A 23730-nucleotide genomic window follows, 5' to 3' on the forward strand; every position below is an offset into this window, starting at 1 on the left:
TTGTCTAGCCTTTGCCTCTACCTCGATTGTCTAGGGATATTAGTCAACATTGCCCAATTTTGATCAAACTACCTAATTCAAGACTTAAAATATGGTAGAAAAAGCTTAACATGTTTGATCGATGATTTTGACTTGATTGAAAGGTAATTTTTTGCTAAGGGCGTGCCGCGTGACAAAGGAGTTCAACAATTAACACCACCAACACCAGGGTACATATAGGGCTTGGTGCTCTTGATTAAATGCTAATCGCATACCTTCATACTTGATATAATCTAATGAAATGCCACAATCCCATTGATCCTGAATACCTGAAAACTGTTAAGTCTGCTGAATTTTGAATAGGATATGAAATTCTATTTTCTCCATATGAAGTCCAATGAGGCTGGAACCACTCTCAAACATTCTGAGTCATTTCATGGTAATGTTAAAAATTTAAGTAAAAGGATGAAAATGAAAAATAAAGGAGAATGTCACTTTTACTTTAAGAATTTAACATTACCATGAGGGAGCATCTGCTATATTTATATTTTTTTTTGCTTTCATTTGTCACCCTAACCCAAGGTGGACCCACCCCCAACAAGCAAACTCGCCTAAAATTTAAAAAAAAATTGAAAAAAAAACGATTTTCTAAATGCTTTTCCGGAAGCTTTTCTGGAAGCGTCTGGGAAGCGTCTGGGAAGCATCTGGGAAGCGCCTGGGAAGCGTCTGGGAAGTGCCGTACGAAGCGCGCTTCGGCGCTTCGGAAGCGCCAGCGCTTCCAAATTTCCAGGAAGCGTCTAAAAATTTCGGAAGCACGCTTCCGGCCAAGCTTCCTAGGCGCTTCCGTACGGGACGCGCTTCGGGGCTTGGAACCGGGGGGGGGGCGCTTCGTGCAACACTGATCCTTTCATCTTAAATCTATTGCTAAAAGAAGTCACTAAGGTTTCTAAGAGAAGCTATTTAGTCTTCCATCCTCTTCATCCAGGTCCTTTTATCGTTGACCTCACGCTCTTCGACTCCATTTCCATATTGAATAAAAGCATTAGTCCAGTTCAAGGATCACCTTTTAAAATTTCTATCTTTCTTTTGTTTCTTGGTAACTAGGGTTAGCATTTGGTGTAAATTTGCATTTAATAGCAATTTTGTTACTTTATGTAATTGTCCTTTACATGTAATTGCATTTATTAATATTTGAAAAGCAAAATCTAGCATTTCTTGCATGTTTTCACCCCAAATTTAGGGTTGACGTCTATGTTGTTGTTCTTCGCATTTTTAATTGTTAAAAATCTAAAGTTGACCTATCACTTGCTTACCTCTTTCATAGCGTTGAATCCTTTTTTGATCTCATTCTTTATAGGCTATTTCTTTGATGTTATGTGCCTTTGCATGTTGTGAATCTGCATATCATACGAAACCTAGCATATAACATCTTTCCTTTAGTTTATTGGGGTGGGTGGAAAGTGTATTTGGACATTTTCAACTCTTATCTTGGCCTTCAAGGATTTGCCAATAGCTTCTCACATAACCATCAGACTCTTATCACCTTTGAACCCTCTATTGAAGACCTTTCTAGGTGATTTGTCTACAAGCTCTTTAGAAAGCCATTTGGCTTGGAACCCTAGTCATCTAACTTCTAACTTCCTAAGTATTGCCAAGAAAGTGTCCCTTGTGGGGATGACATCCAACCATAGAACAACAACATAGAGGCCCTTGAGGTGATAGTGGCGGCTAATCTTTTTGTTGCCATATAACCTAGATTGCCTAGTGGCGCTTTGCACTAGACCAACTATCTCCTTTTAGTTTCCATGATTGGATTTTTAGGGTAAACTCATCTCCACTTAGTTGAACATGATATAGGCGGAGGAAGTGAAGATACAAGCAAGCATATGTGAGGTTCCATCATCCCTCTCTTTCCTTTCAGATGATTATGCTATTATGTTAGAGACTTAGAGTGGCTAGTGTTTTTATCACTTGAAATGATATCTTTTGAAGGCAATTCTTTGTATATCGTAAGGGATTAAGTGTGAGGTTCTCAATCCTCATCCCTTGATGTAATCTTGGATATAGGGGAATCTTTCTGTTGTAATAAAATATTTGATGTTTTCACATGTTAATGGTTCCTTTAATACTACAAGATTCTTATAGAAAAATTGACATTTTGTTTGGGCTCTCCATTCCTTTGAAGGTTGTCTTTCCTAGTCATTTTCATTATAATATCATGTTATGGTTCTTTCTTCAATATTTGAGTTGCGCATAATTTATCGGCTTTAACACATTAGTTGTGATGGTGAATCTATCGTTAGAACCCTCTCTCACTCTTACATAACCTAAAATCCTTTTGGACCAATCATGGCACATCGATGTATGGCATGACTACATCTTCTCTATATCATGATAAGCCCTCTTTGATTGGCTTGACTCCATAACCCTTGGATTGGCACTGGTCTTAGCAAACCACCATCAAATTAAATCTAGAGTTTATCATATATCTTCTAAGGATACCCCCTTGTGCCAGAGGACAGCTGGCCTAAAGTGAGAGAGGAAACTATTGTAGTGAAACTAGGTAGACCCTCTTAGTTCCTCTGAAGTTGCACTTGTGTTTTAAGGCTTTACACTTTTAGTGTAGGTCCAGGAGGTAATAATTCCCAGCCATCAAAAGGAGGAAATATGCCTTGGCCCATTTACTGCTGGAAAACCTAGAAAGAGTTTGAATGCTGAAAAAAATGGCAAAGTATAACAGGGAGCAAGATGAAGCATATGCACATGGAAAACACAAAGCCTTCACCCTTTCAACTTTCAAGACAACCAAGATGATCCACATCAAAGCCTCCAATGACTATTTGGGAATTGACTAGCTGTGGAAGTATGATCCACATTAAAGCTGTTCACAGGCACCATGACACTAGCTAGGTCACTGCCTAGTTTAGAATGGTGAATGGGGCAAACTTGCTTGTCAGATTTATATATTCATGCAGTCCTATGATTTATCTCTTTAGATGGGATGGAGCATTGCACTACTATATTAGGCACTTATAGCTATGATGATGCTATAAAAATGTTTGAGCTACCAACCACATGCAAGCATTCATGGGTTCTTTGGACTAGTAATGAGAAATACATTATTATAACACCTCCCATCCTTATGGATGCCTCTATCTCAGTTTACCTCACCTGCGCAACATGTAGCTGCAAAACTCATCACTTTTTTTCATCCCTTTCAATATCTACCTACTCAATTACTTCATAATTTCATCTAAATTATCCAATACAAATAGGAACTCAAGACTAACTTCCACAAAATGGAATCCTCTAGTCTTTATTATTAGCTAAATCCCATGTCAACAAACACTGGTCCTGAAACCATAGCTATCATTCAGCTACTCTCTATACTATATAGCAAATCACAGAAAGTGCTAAGGCTAAATATCATCAGACTATAATTGTACTTTTAAAAATTCTTAGAAATGGCTACTATGGTTCAAAGAGAAACAACAAATTACCTCACCCTAGTCTTGTAAATGTACCAACTCAACCTACTCAATACCATACGAAGAACCTCAAACACAAGTCAAAGTGAGAAGAAATTCAAAATGTCTACAAAGCATCTCACCAAAGGAACCAATTTTTTGCAAACATATATTTAGACAAAAGAGAAAATATTACTATATGCAAAATGGTTCCTATGTTCAGTATGTCTAACACATTATTTTTGGAGGAAAACATTATTAACTCTAGTAGTTATTATAACAATAATTATTTCACTCATTTATTTTTTGCTAAGCAATGACTACATATGCAAACTATTACTTAAAAGCAAGAAAAATTGTACAAATTATACCATTGACCAATAACAGGGAAGAATCAATAAATCAGTTGAGAAACTTTGATCTCAAGCTAAAATGTCCCATTTGAAAGCAGCCACCTTACCATGAGTTATAGAAACTAATGCTACTAAGTAGCTCAGTCAAGCACCCTTTTTCTCAGATATGGATTGTTAATGTGGAAGCTAGTACAAACAAGTTATTTCATCTTCCTCTGGTTGCAAGCAAACTAACCTTGTTATGAGCAGCAGAACCACCGTACTGAAATGCAAGTGTATCACCCATATTTTCATACAGTCCCATTAAAGCTTCACCTAAGCTACTGTCAGGATCAACTTTTGGATCATCTATCAAACCTAGTGCAAGAAGTTGGTGACCTAATGCAGCCAATCCATATGCATACTGTGCAACATTTGTACGGTCAAGACAATCAATACAATTTGTTCGCAGAACTCCTTTTTGAAACAATGGCTTATTCTCACAAATAAGTCCTGATGGGTCCAACGTTCTATGTATGTTTGCATTCCTTTTGTGCATGGAAAGACCATCCTCAATCGTTGTACAAGGTTTATCGCTCTCTGGCATAGGGAAATCTTCTGCAACACCAACTTTCCTGCGAGGTAAGATTGATCAATAGTGTGGAAAGATTTCAGCAGTCTGCACCTCATCATATTCCTTTTACAGCAAATTGTAGACTCAAGCTACTAATTATAAGCATGCCTGCCCAAAAGGAAATAAAACTCATATGCAACAGACCAAAACTTTGCAGAAATTTAACTAAGAAAGAATTTATTTGATGATCCAAAACAATTGAAAGGGTTTTACTTCTATTTGAGCATAAAATTTTAATCCTTTACAAAACTAGTAGGGGTAAGTCAAAATATAATCAATATAAAGTTTAAACACATATTCAAGAAGTGTTAGTTAGCAAAGGTTTGTAGTCCCATGATAGGCACATGTATTATTGCAACTGAAGGTGGAAATTTACCTTATCATGCAAGCAGCTAATATTCATGCTACTCTGTACACTTTAGAAGAAGTTGAAACCAACATCCATCCTAAAGGTGGTGAAACCGTGAAACCATTAGCACAACATCCTCAGCCATCCTCTGCAATAATTAACTAACACAGACAAAAGCAAAGCACTTGCTGTTGGGCATGTCCTGAACTATACATCTCCCTAATGCACAGGCCACTATTGACCATGTGATGAGCTCTACCTTGACATCATTTTCACCTCACCACTACCAATAGGTATATTTTTTGTGAACATATAGAAGTATTCTGTACTTTAAAAGCAAGAACATAATACAGTTCCCAAAGCTAATGACAGCCATCAAATCTCTTGGACTGAGCTAATTTTACAATGTCTGAATGAGGTACATAGGAATACAAGTAACAAGATATCTGCACATAGCAGTGCTCCCTCAATGAGCATATTATACCAAGTGACCCCATACCAAGACATTCTAAATCCCATTCTTGATCATTTTAAGTAACATATATTGAAGCTGCTGGGGTCATATTTCTTGACTTCTTGATGACATTACAAGGTACCACATAATTAACATCATCATCGATCTGAGTGGATGTGATTTGGGCAGCTAATTCAGAATTAAAGACTAACACTTCCCCCAAGTGGAAAGTAGACGAGTCATTGTTCAAGGTGGCTTTACATCCTTTCTTATTGTGCCCTAAATCTGCAGTGCTCTCTCCAGAGATTGGCACTGAGGCTGACATGATGGCCCGCCTCAACTATATAGAGAAAGGATACCCCATCAGTATCACTTTCCTCTCCTTATGCAATCCTTAACGTAATATCATTATTAATTATTGTAATTTTTTTTTTTTTAACAATACAGCATAAAAAAGAAAAAATCATTTTCTCACAGAATACACAGTTTATAACTATATATATTCACAACAAAAAATGTTATTTTGATAGTTTAATAGATTAGTAACCTTCCAAAAAAGCATCATAGATGTACAAGAAGTTTCAACTATGGAATGTTATGGAAGAGGTTATGATCTTCATTGTATATACCCTTCCAGTTTTTGCTGTACTGTTTCTAAATATTTTTCTGTAAATATGAGACATTTTTCAAATAAAAACTATGGATTGTTAAAATATTTTTATATGACTTGTCCCTCTGTGACTCTAAAGTAAGACATCCAGTAACAACACAAGAATTTAAAATACTTGAAGAAAACAATGCTTATCAAACAAGTGACCTCTCCGTACTGTACAAAAATATTATTCTCATATGACCTAAAAATGGAGCTAGGTAAAATGACAAGAAATTTCATCTGGAAAAGCTAAACAGAGTACAAATCCTCTGTCAAGCTACAAATTTATATTTATTGAGCAACAACTTCACAAATATCCAACAATTTCAAGGATCATTGAAAATGAAATGAAGTGGAATTATTAATATCCACAGTTGACACTGACGACCAAGTTAGGTAGATGGAACTGGAAAGTAAAACATGCCAAATTGGGCAATATTTGGAATGCAAAAGCCGTCTCCCAAGAGCATGGTAGAAAACCTGAAGCTAGAAGAACCAGCTAAAATAATAAATCTAAGAATATTAGGTATGAAATGAAATCAAATTATGTCAACGTTCACTGATGACCAAAATGGGTCAAAGTAACCGTAGAGTACATGTCAAAATGGCAATAAGGAGAGCACAAAAATCATCTTCCAAATGTACAATAGAAAACATAAAGCAAAGAGAATAAGAAAAAAAGAAATCCCTTAAATCAATTAGGACCAGCTACAGGTACAGAAAGAAGTAGAAGAAAGGCTGCAAGAGAGGAGGATTGGTAACTAGCATCATCAGAACCAGATACACTGTAAGTAAGAAGAAGAGTCAGTAGCTATCATCCTCAAAGCCATGGATGGGATTGTTCAAGTTCAAGTGAGAAGAAGAGCACCAACCAACTCCTAAAAATTAAATCAATTGACTTTGGACATCTGTTAGATGTTAATATAATTATCTTATCTTATCACTGACATTTGTGATCAGCATAATAAATTTAACAATGATGTGTATTTTACAAGTTTTCATATATGTGATTGGATGTATACTTGAATTTCACACGCTTAATATCAAAACAACATGAACTAGAACCCCACAAGAGTTGGAAATATTCCATGCCCTACGGACTTTTTGTTGATTTTACACATTATAATACAAAAAAAAAAAAAAAAAAAATCTTAGTATTATAGCATGAAGCAAAGATAGATATAGAAGGAATATTGCCAAGAAGGACAATATGATTGTTGAAATGAAAAGGCATGTCTTAGTTTTGATTCTTGAAGGCATGTAATCACATGCAATAATCCTTATTTGGGCAAGGTTAAACTTACTGTGCAACTATTGCCTTCTCTGGCTCAGATTTAAGATCTGATGTTATTCCACTATAATAAAACCCTGTAAGGCACAATGCTTCATCTGCCATCTTTTCCAAGTCTGCCAAAACATTTAAAGACTTGCTGCCAAGACATTGAATCATATTTAGCCAAAAGACCTATCAGTGGCTGCTTGACAAAAAAGTGACTGCTTTATTAAAAAACAAAGATGCATTCTTGCAAAAACAACTAAATTTTCATGTAAATCGATTTTAGGTTAAAAGACAAACATATTTTATATGCATCAACAAACTCAGTGACTACTTAACACAAACCTTCGGAAAGCCCTGTGAAAATCCCAGTGAATATACTTAAGGTGATTTTCTTCAGGCAGATTTTTGTTAATGAATTGTATTGCATTGGCAAACTCATCACCTAAAGTGGCTTCTCGGGGTTTCTTCTCATACTTCTGTTCAACAATAAAAACAGAATTGTGACAGGGAAATTAGAATCATAGAAATCAAATCTAAATCAAGTGCTCAGACAATAGCACTTTACACAATAATCAATCTTTCTGTGCAGAATTTTAGCACATATTTCAGATTCTGTAATAATAATACGAAAAAAAACACATTAATTAACTACAAACACCAGTAACTGCTTGAGAAACACTCATGAGAGAGAGAGCTAAAATGAAAACGTAAAATGGTCAGCATTGCTCAACATTAAAAAGTACAATAGAACTCCTATGGCTACAGAACAGTTTATATATATAAGATGGTTCAAGCGTCCACTTTAAGTAATAGAATAAAACTAAACTCATCTCAACACTAAAACAACCGAATGAAACACATGGCTATAATCTTGTAACATGATAACAGTATCATACAAATAAATTAATATTATCCTGATCACAAAAGAATATTTTTAGTTAAAAAATATTTTTTAGACAGTAACTATTTTAAATATAGAACAATATTAGCTATTCCAACAATAGAAAATAAATCACTTTAGAAAGACATTTTTCTTCACCAAAACAGTAAACATAAAAACATCATCAGTTTTAGACTTTAGTAATCAAATAATGGTCAATTGGGTCTGGCCCGAGCGCCTGTGAGTGTCATTATCCTCCCAACCCAAGGTCAATTCCTAAAAATGACATGTTGAGCTCTTAAATGAGTATATTTTTGTTGGAGACGACTTGAGCTTCTGCAAAATTGTAACAGCCCTTTTTCCATAACACCACATGTATGTAAACCCAGCAGTGCAAATTACGTGTGTCTGTGTGTGTGTGTGAGAGAGAGAGAGAGAGAAAAAAAAAATTGATGACTGGCCTGAACGGAGGGACATATGGATCCAAAGTTCTGAGAGGGAAATCTTGTGGTGGGTTGTTGCATGGTCGTTGACTGTTTGTTGTGTATTAGTTGGTAACATGGTTTCCCTATGGCATGCCATGACCAGGCCCATACCAACCACCCTTAATTGTCATAACTATCTGCCTGATGACGAACTGGCCTGCACTGACAAACATTGAAGTCAGAGTGCGCAGTCTGAGTGGAGGAAGCTGTCATACCATCCCCTCTCTTCATGAAACTTGAGAAGACAAGAGACTTCAGTCTTCTGGCAGTTGTGGAGAGGAGAATGTTGGAAGTGCAGTGACGGCATAGAGCAATTAGCGCATAATTTTATTGTGCAAAGAGCACTTAGAGTGCCAAGAACCGCAGAGCAAGGGAGTTCCTATTGTTTTTCCACGACCCTGGTGTCGCAAATAGAATCCTAAATCTCTGACACTACCACACCAAGAATCACAACAAAGCTACTTTGCACAGCGGAATATAAACAGTAGTAAATCTACTAGTGCACAAAATATAGACAACTCTTTACAATCTTCAACCCAACTTCGTTTTATTAATCAACTAAATAACACAACAGTCTAGGGCTCTCGTAATAGGGATAATGGCCCTCATACATCCACTAGGACAAGAAAACAAAACTAGGGCATGGTGTCAATCCATCAACAACCAATCTACCCTCAACAAGATACTCTGACCATCTAACTATAGAGTGCTCTCTCAGCGCCTCTCATTCATACACTGTACCTGCCCAGTCCTTCGGCTCCCGATCTGCAGCACTGCCTCTATCAACGATCCAAGTCCATCTAGTCACTGAACCTCAACTGTCCAATCTGCTCACTAGTTGTGCTTTAGTCCATCAAGGGCACAACACATCGAGACACTTGTCGAGTTGTGAACAACTCTCAATCTGCCCACTGCTGCTCCTCAGCTACTCAGGGACTTTATCCCACTATAGTCTTCCTACGCTGCTCCAATGAAGACTAACATAGGGCACAGAGGGTTGCCACCTATCACTGCAAGATGTCCATCTCCCACAATGAACATGGGCTAGGAGGACTACCCATCATCTATTGTAGAATTCCTTCTCCACACACAAGTCTAGGGCTGCTCAACTACTCCTCTGGCTCATCAAACCTTGAGCTCAACAACTGCCACTCTAGCAACCACCTAAGTCCATGAAGATGGTGCACACCGGGCTCCAACTTGGGCACTATCACGTTGTCCTCCAACAGACCATAAATGCCCAATCCACTGTCCTCTCTTGGTCCACTCTCACACTGCCCCCTAACAGACCACAAGAAACCAATCCTTGTTGTAGCATTTGCTCCTAGTTAAGGCATCCAACAAATATGGATACCCTTCCACATAGTTGCTAACAGACTTCTCCTAGTGTCCTTTACAAATCACATCACCAAGAGACCATCTACAACCAGTCTACTATTGCCCTCTTTCCCTTAGGTTCTGTGCATACTGTTATTAGGGCACATAACACTATGTGACAACCGTCCAAGGACCAAAACTGCTACTGCAGTCCTTTGATCACGGTGTTCCCTTGTCTAGAATGCTTGCCTTCTTTTCTATCCCTTCTAGCCCTTTATCAACCCTGTTTGAGCCCAAGGCACCCTACAATCTGCGGTCACCTTTAGCTAGAAGTCTGAGCCACTTTTCAAGGGATACACCCTCTGTTATGCCCTCGCTACCTTTGAAGTGACTGCGGCTAGGCTTGAGGACCCTCCCTAGCCCTCTCGGTCTTCACACATAGTCCTCTGCACTTGTTGTTCGTTACAGTAGTCACTGCAGCCCAAAACAGAGACAAGAACCACATCAAAACATGCACTAAGACACCCTTACATACCTTTGCACTTGTGGCTAGGATCTGGAAAGGAAGAAACACTCATTTGTGGAAGAAAAGTTGCCAAACCAGTCCTTTTATCCCTTGCTCAAGCTGCCCTAGACCTGCGGCTTTCTTCCACCATAAATCTACACCTAAACTCAGAGAAATACTCCTCAAGATGCTCGTCCTCCTTGCCTCCAAGTTGCCTCTAACCTGTTGTCCAAATCACAGAGCTAAACCATGTGTGATTGCACTTAGGATGGTGATGAATAGCATCACAATTAAACTTAATATATAGCCTTGTCAAGGGCTCCAACGAATATGCGAGGTGGGCTTGTACAACTGTCCAAAAACATAAGCCTACATGACTTGACAACCACAAAACCCACTAGCAACTTCAAAAATTCATGACTCAAGATTAACAACTTCGATTTTGATTATTCTCAATGCATTGGATTCATCTCATCATCATCTATCATCTTCATCCATCATATGTCAAATTTTCTCCATGTGTTTGGCCTCAACATCGATGGGTACAAAACCCCAAGCTTGGGTTCCATGCCCACAACCCATACTTGTATGCCAATTCCTCCACAACCGTCAAGCCAAGGGTTTGGAGTACCTCCAGAGCTACAAATCTCAACTGTTCTGGGTGAAGACACTAGAGAGGAGCTCTATTCGAAGCTACTGGAGTGGAAGCCAAAAGGAGAGAAGAAGGGCGTGAATTGGACCAGTGTTTTGTGAATTGGGAATGTGTTCCATGCAATGGTGTTGAGACCATTGGATGGAGTGTCTAAGCCTAAATGATTAATGATGAGCTCAATGGGGAGCTGTAACATTGTGGTGCTTGCCTTGGGGCTGTGAAACCACCTGGACAATGGACTTTAGACCCCTACGGAGTTTTCCATGAGAGGCGGTTATTAAACCATCAAAAGCAATGATTCCATCTCCTATAAAACAACCTATCTCAAATCACGAACAGCATAGCAATATTAGCATGCATGTGAGGCATGCATATGATAGCTACATATGCATGCATCATATACATTGCACTAGTATATATATATCAACTATTCATGGAAAATGTCTAAATATAAGATAAATGAATTAATTATCAAAAGTGTTAATTAAATACCTAATTCTCGTAAATAGAAGGAATATACATTTAGTAAGAAATATAGTGAAAATGATGAGTTTATTCATAGGTTTACCAGCTCATATATAACCCAAAATGTATATTAAATAAACTAAACCCATAAACCTTATTATTAAACCTGATATGTTATAAAAATAAAATAATATTTAATATTTAAAATCATTATGGCCATATACTATTTAATAAATTAAAACACCAACCATCATAATTGAAAGTGATACCACTCGATGTTGTAAGGGGATCTGATTCAATTAAAGGCAAGAAGCATGACAAAGCAACCACCGCTTAACAAAAAAATATCCTTTCATAAAGGCGGTGAACGAATACGTAGAGGTGAAGGGACCTCTACTATTTAAAGGGAGGAAGGAGGATTTCAAAAGGGGGGAAAGGAAGAAAAATCTTTTGGGCATTAAGGGAAAAACACAGTTGCAAGAAGGAGAATTGGTAATAAGAGATTACAGACAGTAAGGGCTGAGCTTAATTGTTCTGAAGTTTTTGGGCACGGGGGAACAGTTTGCATCAATTGAGAAGCATCCTGGACTGAGTACCTAGGTTGTACTTAGTTTGGCTGGGAGGTTATGGTCTTTTGGTAACGAGAGCGAGAGCTGGACCAATTCTGAAGCCTCTTCATCCGCAGGAAACCAGGTAGGTACTTCTCATCAAATCAATCAATTTGATATATGAAATTTTGTTAAATTTTAAAGCAGGTTCATGAAGATTTCATATTTTATTCACAGGGAATAACTGTTTAAATTATTTTCAGTCCTTACATCCTAGAACTGAGATAAAACTCATTTGATCATAGGTTAAGCCCTGTGCTTAACCAGAGAGCAAGTGAGTCATTGTGGTGCTTGCCTTAGGGTTGTGAAACCACCGAGATAGTGAACTCCTCCTCCTGGTTGTGTGGTTAAGCCATGGGTGTGAATATCCCTTAATACGCATCATGTCAAAGTTTGGATCTGGCTCGGGGGTGGACAGCGGCAAGAAAGAATTGCATTGCAGCTGGCCTACGATTGGGTGGAGAGTTGAAATCCCTCCTTCAATTGCCAACCATCTTCAATCACATTTATAAGTGTAAATCGCTTGTGCAAATTGTCTTATGGGTTGTGATCATTTGGTCATGTTGTAAATGGCGCAAGACTTGTGTGTTATATATGTAAATGAATGTTTGAGCTATAAGGCTCATTGTTATGCTCATTATTGGAATGATATATTGTGTGTTCCTGAATCTAATGCATGCCTGGATGATGTTGTCTAGTATTTTGCTTAGAATGGAAGGGAGAAAATTGTGTTTGTGTTCATCCGATTGATTATTAAGGTCTGTAAATAAATGTATAGCTAAATATGTCCCTTGTCATGTCAAAATTAAGGGTTTCCAGTCTCAAGCCCTTGAGCTATAAGCCTCAGCACGTGGGCATGGTATGGTCACCCTTCCGGTTTCATAAACCCAGCTGGTTGAACTCTTTATTATATATTCATATGTTGTCAGGACCTCAGGGGGCAAATCTTAATTTTATACGGGTGTAAGTGGGGTTGATACCACAAGGACCAGGGCGGAACCAAGAGTAACGAAACTCTGCCCACTAGGCCACCACGCACCACCCACTACCAGTCAATCTTGTCGTGTGATAGATATGATACAAGCACATCGACGGTGTCGACCAATCCAATCACGGTTCCTGCTGCAAAACTCTATCATCGCCCATTGCTCGCCACTTGTGACCTAGAGTGTTGTGAATGTGATATGGGTGTATTGGTGGAGAGGGATCAATCTGGTCGTAATGACAACACATGTAATTCATATGTACTTGTAAAAAGAAGAAAAAGAAAAATTATTTATAAGCATGGATTTCATGCTTCAATAATTTTTGTTTCTAGGTCAAAGCACCCATTCAGTGCTTCTAGGGTTTGTGTCATGAGTCATTGTCCAAGTCATCTTGTCGAAGACCCTTCTTGGGATTATTACGTCAAAGAAAGAAAAATTATTTTGTAGTATACCTGGGGAGGATAGTATGGGGTACAAAGGGAGGTGCCCAAGGGAATAATGTAATAATGGGATGGGCCATAGTAATAAATAAAGTGGTTAACCCGTATCATGTAAGGGACCACAAGTAGTTAGCAATAATATAATAAACCCATTGTATTAGATAGATGGTATTGAGGGAACTATGGTAATGACCCATGGTATTTTATGTATGAGGCCTATATAGAGGCTAGAGAGTCCCCATGGAGAGATGTCAAGGATTATTGTATGAACAAGCATATGGCTTGTGGAGTGTTCTCCTTCCTTAAGGAGTGATTGTATGGTGTTGCCCTACCTTAAGGGTTTGATCAATAAAGAAGCATTTCTATCTATTTCTATCTTGTTATTTCTCGGTTTATCTCTATTATCATATATTTTTGGGTTAGATACATTACATATTTTATGTAATTTGGTCTTTTATACCTCCTCCATCAAGTCGGCCTTGTTACCCACCATTTTGTGAGTAATATCCCTAAGAGAATTTTTTTCTCCAAGATGGTCCTCAGCCGGCAGCCAATAGCCCCTTGCAGCCACCAACTAGCTCATTGTGCCACTTCTCCGTCACCTGAGCCAGCCATGTGGTCCCTCACCCATTTGCCATGATCGTATGTTTGAAGGTGGACCTCCCAAACCTAAAGGTATGCCTTGTCATTTGGTAATTGAGTATTGTAGTTTTCTTATCATGGACACTTATGGGCATGGATTAATGGGGGGATTCAGTGAAAAGAATGGGCTAGGTCTGAATGGGCTAGGTCTGTCCTCTTGTTCCCTAGACCCCTTTTGGAAGTTAACATTGGATTCTAGTCCCGTGGGATCTCTTTTAGTGACCCTTCGGCTTTAGAGATAGTATTACATGGGAAACCCCAATTTTGGTTGTGTGGTCCTCCTCCCCTTCCACTCATTATAACTCCATTCATCATTTCTCCCACCTGGGTCCACATTCCTCCACTGGGTCCACATAGGGTTAGGTTTCCCCTTCCCCTCACCCACACCTTGGGTTAGGCCTGGAAGGATGCCCCCGAGGTTGAAGCAACTGAAAAGAAAAGTAAAAACATAATTGGCCACATTCAACAGGAAAATGTACCACACAATGCAAAAGACGGTCGAGACAAACACATTTAGCATGTGGGTAAAAGCCAATACATGAGCTCTACCCCATCATCATGGCCATCACCCTGGTTCCTACAGGCCCTAGATAAGCCTCCTTTATCATTTAGGAACCCATTATTGTCTCAACCCGCGGTGGGCAATGAACTGCCCTACCTTAAATGGGGTATCCACTACTATATCTCACACATCATGCTCTTACCACTTGAGCCCCCAGCAATCAATTAAAGGAAAATCATAAAAGGCAAAAGGCATATAAAGAAGGGTCGAAAAATCAAGGTCGGGGCACCTCATGTACCACAATTTCTCCCTCCTATACATTATATACCCAAGTGTGGGCTTCCCTTTTACTAGCTATCCTTGTGCCCCAGCATCTGGCCCAAAACTGCCCCTTTTCATTGCCTTGTTGATTTGGGGTAGCATCGAATGTGCTCTAGCCATAAAAAATGGTGGAGAGGCTAAAGCACATGAAATCTCCAAGACCCAGAAATGGTTTGGGCAGATTCTAACCAGTTTGGGAGATATTAAAATAATTAATATCTTTTGGAGTTCCTAAGTCTAAACTTTGGAAAAATAAAAGGAGTTGTCTTTAGTGCGACTTTTTGGAGTTTCCAGTGTCGGAATCCGGTAGAAAAAATTGTGGTGAAATCTTGATTTGTGTTATTTAAAGTAGTTTTTTGACTGTATATATGGATTCAACACCCTAAAAAACCCCTCGGGCACTTCTATTGTGCAGGTTTACCCATCAAATTTGTGATTTCAATGAATTCTTGCCGGATTTTAGAGAAATTAGACCAGAAAATCCACCGGAAAAGCTTCCAAAAAATCGCACTAAAGACAACTCCAAAATAAAATATTAATGGGTATTAATATAAAACTGGGTTAGAAGGTTCCAAAAGTCATGGATCAAGCCAAATCTAATCTTAGCCATTGATCAGAGATTTAATCTCGGCTGTTGAAGGACCAACAGGAAAAGTATAAGAAGAGCCTTGAGGTCAGTTGGAGAACACATTGAGGGAGACCAGTCAATTCGATTTCTGGAGCAGGGTTAGCTGAGAAATTCGAACTAGTGGTCTGGAGAGCAGAGAGAGGCAGCGGGTACAGAACAGAGAGTCGGGAACAGCATCAGAAGACCAGCGCAGAGGTTGGAGAGGCAGATGCAGAGGCAGCAGACTGTGCAGTCATTGGAGGGTCTGCATGGGTGACGCAGAGAGGCCGAGTGCTGACGCAGAGAGGCAGGAGCTGACGCAGAGGGGTTGGGAGCTACACTAAGACCAACAAGCCTGAGGCTGAGACTGGGAGAAGTGTTGGAGAATTTTTCTCTGTTGGGTAAGCCAGTTTGGCACCTAGTTGTACTGAAGAATTGTTGAATAATAAAATCCTCCTCTACTGCAACAGTTTTGGGTTTTTCCGGGGACAATTGTCCAAAATATCTGTGTTGATGTGTTGATTCTTGTGCATGTGTTTGTTTCCGCATTATGGTGTGATATTTGCGACAGAATTTATTTTAATGTTTACTGAAGGGTTTTCGTAAATAACTTATTGAGAAATAAGTAGGTAAAATAAATCAGTTGTTGCAGTGATAGAATTTTCACATGGTATCAGAGGAAGTAATAAGAGACAAGAAGGGAAAATAAATTATGGGTCGAGACCATGATGCAGAGGCATCTATGTTAGGAGACTCGCACATTTTTTTAGAAAATTGCATAAGAGACAGTGATCTCGATTTCTCTATGTTGGCTTCCAGGTTGGAGGAAGAAGTGGCTTGTGTGACTAGCTCTGCATCATTAGAGGTATGGTATATAGACAGTGGAGCCTCTTGGCATATGACGAGAATCCAGGAATGTTTCTCAGATAATCAGGAGGAAAGGATGAACTTTCAGATAACCATGGGGAACAAGGCAAAGTGTACTCCAGTAGGGAGGGGTCCCTATTAATGTTTCTAAGTTTACTTAATTTAGAAACCCTTCATGCACTTTTTCTAATTTATTCCTACCTACTTGTTAATTTTTCTTTAACAAGTTATTTACAAAACACATACTGAAAATAAACACCAGTGCATGCTCAACATATTACAGATCAACAACTAAAAGAAACAAGAACAAACACACCACATGACACCATTATTTTTGGACCAATGTCCCTGGAAAAACCCAATGCGGGAAAACGGTGCAACTATCTAAGGGTTTTCTTATTAAGTAATATCAGAGTACAATCTAGGTGTCGTAACTAGCCTACCCAACATAGAATTTCCTTAGTAGCTATACCTCACAGTTTGAGAGAAATCTCCTGGCTGAAACCCCAGAAAACCCTTCTGGCAGCTCCTCAGCACAAAAATGCTCCTGCAACCCCAGCATCTACCCAATCTAGACTATGTCAACCCCTCTCTGTCTCACACTGGCCCTGCGTCACGCTGGATGGGTCTACATCAGCCCTGGGAGGCCTTGCGTCAGCACTCTGGTCCTCTGCGTCAGTCACGCTGGCCTCTTTGAGGCTCTGCACAGCACCCGGTTGCCTCTGCGTGGCCCTGCGTGAGCCCTGGCTGGGTCTGCGTCACTCTCCTTGGCTACTGCGCTGTTGTCCCGGCATTATCTCTGCACCTCTATCTCTCTGTACTCAAATGCCCCTCAATTGCATCTCCTGATCATTAATTCTATCTCTCTTAGCAAACCCCACTCTAGAGAATAGAATGACTGATCATCTGGTGTACTCTCCAAGTGACCCTCAAGCCTCCTCTTATAATTTTCCTGTTGACATCTCAATGGTCGAGATTAAGTCCCTAATCAACAGCTAAGATTAGATCTGGCTTGATCCATGTGTTTTAGACCAATCTAACACAGATTCATATTAATACACATTAATATTTTAAACTTAGGGACTCCATTAAAAATATTAATTATTTTAATATCTCCTGATCTGTTTAGAATTTTCCCAAACCCTTTCTGGGTATTGGAGATCTCATGTGCCCCAACCTCTCCACCAAATTTCGTGGCTAGATCACATCTGATGCTACCCCAAATCAACACTCCCTCTTAGCGAGGATTGTGCTCTAGCAATACTCCTCACTAAGTATTACTCTAATCATCCGGCATCGGTACCTGTGCTGATGCTAGGCCTTCCTGCCCAACATCCTCTGCACTGCTGCCTCCTGTACTGCTGCCCATGGTTCTGCCACTGCCACTGCTGCATCTATACGACAGCTCCCTCTGCATCCGTGCTGCTACTGGTCCTTTCTCCCAGCACTGCATCCGCATTGCACCTCCTCTCATCATGCTGCATCGTACTGCCCACTACTGCACTGCAACTCAGTCACTGAGAAGTAAGTAACTGATCTCCCAACTGACCTCCCTATTGGGCTAGAGACACCCACTGATGTTGAAGCTCCTTCTGTCGTTGAAAAGTGCTCTGTCTCTGACTTTTGCGCTGCTGCAACAACTCCCTGCATCTCGCACCATTGCATACCTCTCTGTTCCTTCCTGCACTGGTGCAACACTCATGTGCCTCTTGGACTGCTGCAGCCTGCTAGCTCTGCGTTGTCTCGGGACTCTTGCACTGTAGCTCCCTCTGCCGCTCCATCCACATCCGTCTATACGCACCCAGCCAGTCCTACTACTCCTCGTCGGGGCTCCCGTAGCAAAGTCTAATCCAAGAGGTTGGGTACCTCGAGGATCCTGCCCCTCATCACCTGTAGTCCATCTGATTACAGCTTGATGTCTCCCCACTTCTGCTCAAGTCGTGTGTGTGCACTCATGGCACAATCATCGTCTGTCAGAACTTCCTTCTCTGCCCGTGTTGGCGTTGCCTTAGTCTCGGAAGACTCTCCCTTATTCTTCTTCCTTGGGCACTAGGTCGCATAATGACCCATCTCCCGACAGTGGAAGCACTTGATCTTGGAGAGATCTTTCTTCTTATGCTTCTCCTGCTTTCCCTCAGATGTTAGGGCCACATCCTCCTCCTCCTCCTTAACCTTGATCCCTTTATTGTTGCTACCTGTCTTTGACTACCGTCTAATCTCTTCCTGGAGAAGAGGTGCCCACATCTTGTCCCAAGGTAGGAGTGTCCCTCTGCCCAGGATGCTCTGGACAAACACTTCCCACTCTTCTGAAACAACGTTCAAGGTTGTCCTCACCATAAGCTCCTGATCCGGTCTCGCTCCTATAGCAGTCAACTGATCTCGGATTTCATTCAGTCCTACGAGGAAGGAGTCAACCATTTGACCCTTCTTCATCTGATACAACCTCATCCGGTTCTCGAGCAGCATTCTTCTCTGCATAGAAGTATGTTGGTACAAGTTCTTAAAAGCCTCCCACATCTCAACTATCGTTTTCTTCTCGACTATATGTGGTACCACATGATCCTTGACCCCATCAAAACTAATGCACTTGGCCCTCGCCATCGCCTCCTTGTACTTGTCATTATCATTGGGGTTGACTGGGATAGCTATAACCTTCAAGGCGAAGTTCTTGACACGATTCCTGTCAAGCACTGATAAGATTCTGGCCTTCCAGACTGCGAAGTTCGATGCTCCGTCCAGTCTATCCTGGTCTCTTACCCCATGTAGTGCCATGACGCTCCTCTACTTCCCTCCTGGAAGTTCTCTGTTCGACTCCTCTGAGTCTCTACTTCCCATCTGGAAGTTCTCTTTTGGACTCCCTCTGAGTCCTGATTTCCCTCCTGGAAATCCTTCTTCGCTTGTCGAGATGCCCCCTACTCTGATCGTCTTATGCAACTGCACTGCTGATCTGGGTTCCTTGGCTAGAAACCCTTGGTAACAAATCCTCTGGCCCTACTCTGTCAGGTATTGTTCTGACTACAGTACCTCACTAGCTCCACTCTGCAATATTCCTGCAGCCTTCTAGACCCCAACAATTGCCTCTGTGTGAACTGTGTCAGCCCCTCTCTACCTCACACTGCCTCTGCGTCACCCTGGATGGGTCTGCGTTAGCCCTGGGATGCCCTGTGTCAGCCCTTTGCGTCAGCAACGCTTGCCCCTCTGGGGCTCTGCACAGTTCCCGACTTCTTCTGCGTGGCTCTGCGTCACATTTCCTTGACTTTTGCGATGTTAGAAACAACTTGTGTCACCTTGGGACAATTGTTTTCTGCTACTATTGCTCCGCCCGGTTGATGACTTTTAGTTCTCCTATGATCTGCAATCACGCTCTGATACCATGTTGATTTTCTAAGTTTACTTAATTTAGAAACCCTTCATGCACTTTTTCTGATTTATTCCTACCTACTTGTTAATTTTTCTTTAACAAGTTATTTACAAAGTAAATACTGAAAATAAACACCAATGCATGCTCAACATATTACAAATCAGCAACTAAAAGAAACAAGAACAAACACACCACATGACACCATTATTTTTGGACCAATGTCCCTGGAAAAACCCAATGCAGGAAAACCGGTGCAACTATCTGAGAGTTTTCTTATTAAGCAATATCAGAGTACAATATGGGCGTCGTAACTGGCCTACCCAATAGAGAATTTCCTTAGCAGCTATACCTCACAGTTTGAGAGAAATCTCTTGGCTGAAACCCCGGAAAACCCTTCCGGCAGCTCCTCAGCACAAAACTGTTCCTACAACCCCAGCGTCTGCCCAATCTGGACTGTGTCAGCCCCTCTTTGTCTCACGCTAGCCCTGCGTCACCCCGGATGGGTCTGCGTCAGCCCTGGGAGGCCCTGCGTCAGCCCTCTGGCCCTCTGCGTCAGTCACGCCGGCCTCTTTGAGGCTCTGCGCAGCTCCCGATTGCCTCTACGTGGCCTGCGTGAGCCCTGGCTGGCTTTGCGTCATTCTCTTTGGCTACTACGCTACTCTCCTGGCACTGTCTCTGCCTCTCTGTCTCTCTGTATTCAAATGCCCCTCAACTTCATCTCTTGATCACTAATTCTATCTCTCTTAGCAAGCCCCGCTCTAGAGAATAAAATAACTAATCATTTGGTGTACTCTCTAAGTGACACTCAAGCCTCCTCTTATACTTTTCTTGTTGACATCTCAACGGACGAAATTAAGTACCTAATCAACGGCTAAGATTAGATCTGGCTTGATCCATGTATTTTAGACCACTCTAACATAGATTCATATTAACACACATTAATATTTTATTTTCCCTAAGTTTAAACTTGGGGACTCCATTAAAAATATTAATTATTTTAATATCTCTTGATCTGTTTAGAATTTGCCCAAAACCTTTCTGGGTCTTGGAGATCTCATGTGCTCCAACCTCTCCACCAAATTTTGTGGCTAGAGCACATAGGATGCTACCCCAAATCAATAGTACCATAGTTTTTCAAACAAAAACGGGAGCGCAGTTCCGTGCTACCAATGTGTTGCATGTACCAGGATTGGGAATGAACTTACTTTCCGTGTCGCAACTTCAAGGCAAAGGCTATGACATTTTCTTCATCAAGGAGAAAGTATACGTCAAACACCCGAGCTAGAAAAAGAAAGTGCAGATCAAAAGTAACAGGTTGTACAGACTACAACTAGAATCACCAATGGCACTAATAGGCAGTCATAGAGACAAGGATTTGAACGAACTATGGCACAGAAGAATGGGACATTTGCACCATGGGGCTTTGAGAATTCTCAAGAACACTATAACAAGAGCTTCGGATCTTAGTACGGAAAGAGATGATGTATGCAAAAGATGTAATCTAGGAAAATATGCTAAAGCAGCATTTCCTAGAAGTAAAAACAGGGCCAATAGTGTACTATGATTGATACACTCAGATATCTTCGGACCTATGTCCACTAAAGCTCTTAGTGGGCCCGAGTACTTCCTCACCTTCATCGATGACCACTCAAGGAAAACTTGCATTTATTTTTTGAAAACCAAGGACAAGGTTTTCTGTCAATTCAAAGAGTTCAAGGCTCTGGTGGAGAATCTGACTGGAAAGAAAATAAAAGTTTTGCGCTCAGATAATGGTAGAGTATATCGATAAGGACTTCATTGAATTTTGTGCTAAGGATGCCATCAGAAGAGAGTGGACAGCGCCTTACAATCCGGAGAAAAATGGAGTAGCAGAAAGGAAGAACAGGACTATCGTAGAAGCAGCTAGGGCCATGATGTAGTATCAGGATATGCCGAAATTCCTGTGGGCAGAAGCATGCAACACGACAGTCTATGTTCAGAATAGAACTCCTCATCATGCATTGGGCAAGATTACTCCAGAGAAAGTCATCACAGGGAAGACGCCTGAAGTCAGTCATTTCAGGATATTTGGGCACTTAACATATTGCCGCATACCCGAGGAAAAGAGAAAGAAGTTGGATCAAACTACAGAGAAAGGATATCTAGTGGGATATAGCAAGAACGCTAACGCATACAGGAATCTATCTTCTAGGGAGGATGAAGGTAGTATTTCGACGAGATGTGAAGTCCATGGAGGATAGGGCTTTTAGAAAATCACGATACCTCTCGAGGAGCAGTCAAAAGAGGAGTCGTTGGTTAAACCTCTTCAACCAACAGAAGTAATGAATTCTTCCTCGGATCAGGAAGAATCACAGGAGGAGGAGGAGGAGCTAACAGAAGCACCTGCTACCAGCGGAAGAACGAAAAGGGAACTTCGTCAGACTCTGCAAGATGCAGAGGATTTTATCGGTGAACCAAGGAAGAATAAGAGGGAGTGAAAATAGCCAGATAGATATCAGGCATTAGTAGCTCAGGATGGGGAGTCTGCCAGTTTTCAGGAGGCTGCTCAACATCAAATTTGGTTGGATGCGATGGTAGAGGAGTACAACTCCATAATGGTGAACGATGTCTGGGAGGTAGTGCCAAGACCTCAAGACAGATCGGTGGTAGGTTCAAGATGGATCTACAAGATTAAATATGTTGTAGACGGCAGTGTCGAAAAATACAAAGCCAAGTTTGTGGCTAAGGGGTATGCTCAGAAGGAAGGAATTAACTACGAAGAGACCTTCGCCCCAGTAGCCAGGTATACATCTATTAGAACCGTGATATCTCTTGCAACACAGATGGGATGGGAGATTCATCAGATGGATGTCAAAACAACATTTTTGAACGGGGTGATAGAAGAAGAGGTATACATTGAACAGCGATAAGGCTTTGAGACACATGAGAATAAGTCTCATGTATGTAGATTGAAGAAAACCTTGTATGCGCTGAAACCAGTGTAGATAATATTAGCGAAATATCGCCGAATAGCGTAAATATCACGATATTTTCGGTGAGCCGAAATACCGTCGAGAAAATATTGCAATATTTTCAGCTCCTGAAAATATCGCGATATTTCCGAGATATCGGCGATATATCGGTAAAATATCGCGCAACGATAGAAAATATCGCCGGGCGTGTTTTGCCGCGGCTAGAAAAAGGAAAACTTGGTTTTTTTTCTTCATTTTTGTTTCTGAGTGTTGGAGAAGGAAGGAGAAGAGTTTTGTGGTGGTTGTCAAGGAGGGTTTGAGGATCAAACAACGATTATCACCACCAACTAAGATTTCTTTGTGGATCAAAGATTGAAGAATAGTGAGACAAACTTCATTTCCTCCATTAACAAGTATGTTTTTAAAAAACCCTATGTTAATGATTTTTTCATAGATTTTGGGGTTATGCTTGCTTGCCTCTTTGCCTACCAACATTTTGTTTCTTTGTTTTTTTCCATTTGCTATGATTTTCATGCCCATGAACCAATGCAAGGGTTTTAACTTTTCTCCATCTTTGGACAGCAAGCTTCAATTTTTTTTTCAACTTTCTTATGCACCCTCTTATTGCCATTTTTCATTCACATTGCAAAATGCAAATAATGTAGTAATTTTTTTTTAATGAGGTGGTTATTACTTATTATTTTTTCATTTTGTGTTGGGGGGTTTAATGCCAATTTTTTGTTTTTTTTGTGCCCTCGGTTTGAATTAGTTCACTACAAATGTCAAATATGCCAAAAGCCTTGGACCCATTTTGGGAGTATGGGGAGGCTGTTGGTGGGGCAAATCAGGCATATATATCATGCAACTTGTGTGGGACCAAGATGTCAGGAGGGTTACACGATTGAAATACCATCTAGCTAGACTCTCTGCATATGATGCAGATGTAATGCCTTGTATGGTTTCTAGTGCAGAGGTTACACAAAAAGCTCGTGAAG

The 23730-nt window shown here is 40.5% G+C and overlaps 1 protein-coding gene across 5 annotated transcripts in view; it reads right to left on the reverse strand.

Annotated features, from left to right (window-relative positions):
- Positions 1 to 23730, reverse strand: part of LOC149168037 (phosphoinositide phosphatase SAC2-like) — a 408861-nt gene that overhangs the window by 203456 nt on the left and 181675 nt on the right. For 4 of the 5 annotated variants that reach the window (XM_089433311.1, XM_089433308.1, XM_089433312.1 and 1 more), the window contains 3 exons: positions 7489 to 7622; positions 7172 to 7297; positions 4035 to 4413 (listed from right to left, as the gene is read on the reverse strand). In XM_089433311.1, coding sequence (XP_089289437.1) covers positions 4035 to 4413; positions 7172 to 7297; positions 7489 to 7622 — 639 coding nt within the window. The remainder of the gene's footprint in view (positions 1 to 4034; positions 4414 to 7171; positions 7298 to 7488; positions 7623 to 23730) is intronic. The other variant, XM_089433313.1, reaches the window with a different exon arrangement.

This window comes from Pinus tabuliformis, chromosome 5_1 (assembly GCF_031772625.1).
Source record: "Pinus tabuliformis cultivar Carrire ecotype Pingquan chromosome 5_1, CPIR1, whole genome shotgun sequence".
Lineage (NCBI taxonomy): Eukaryota > Viridiplantae > Streptophyta > Pinopsida > Pinales > Pinaceae > Pinus > Pinus tabuliformis.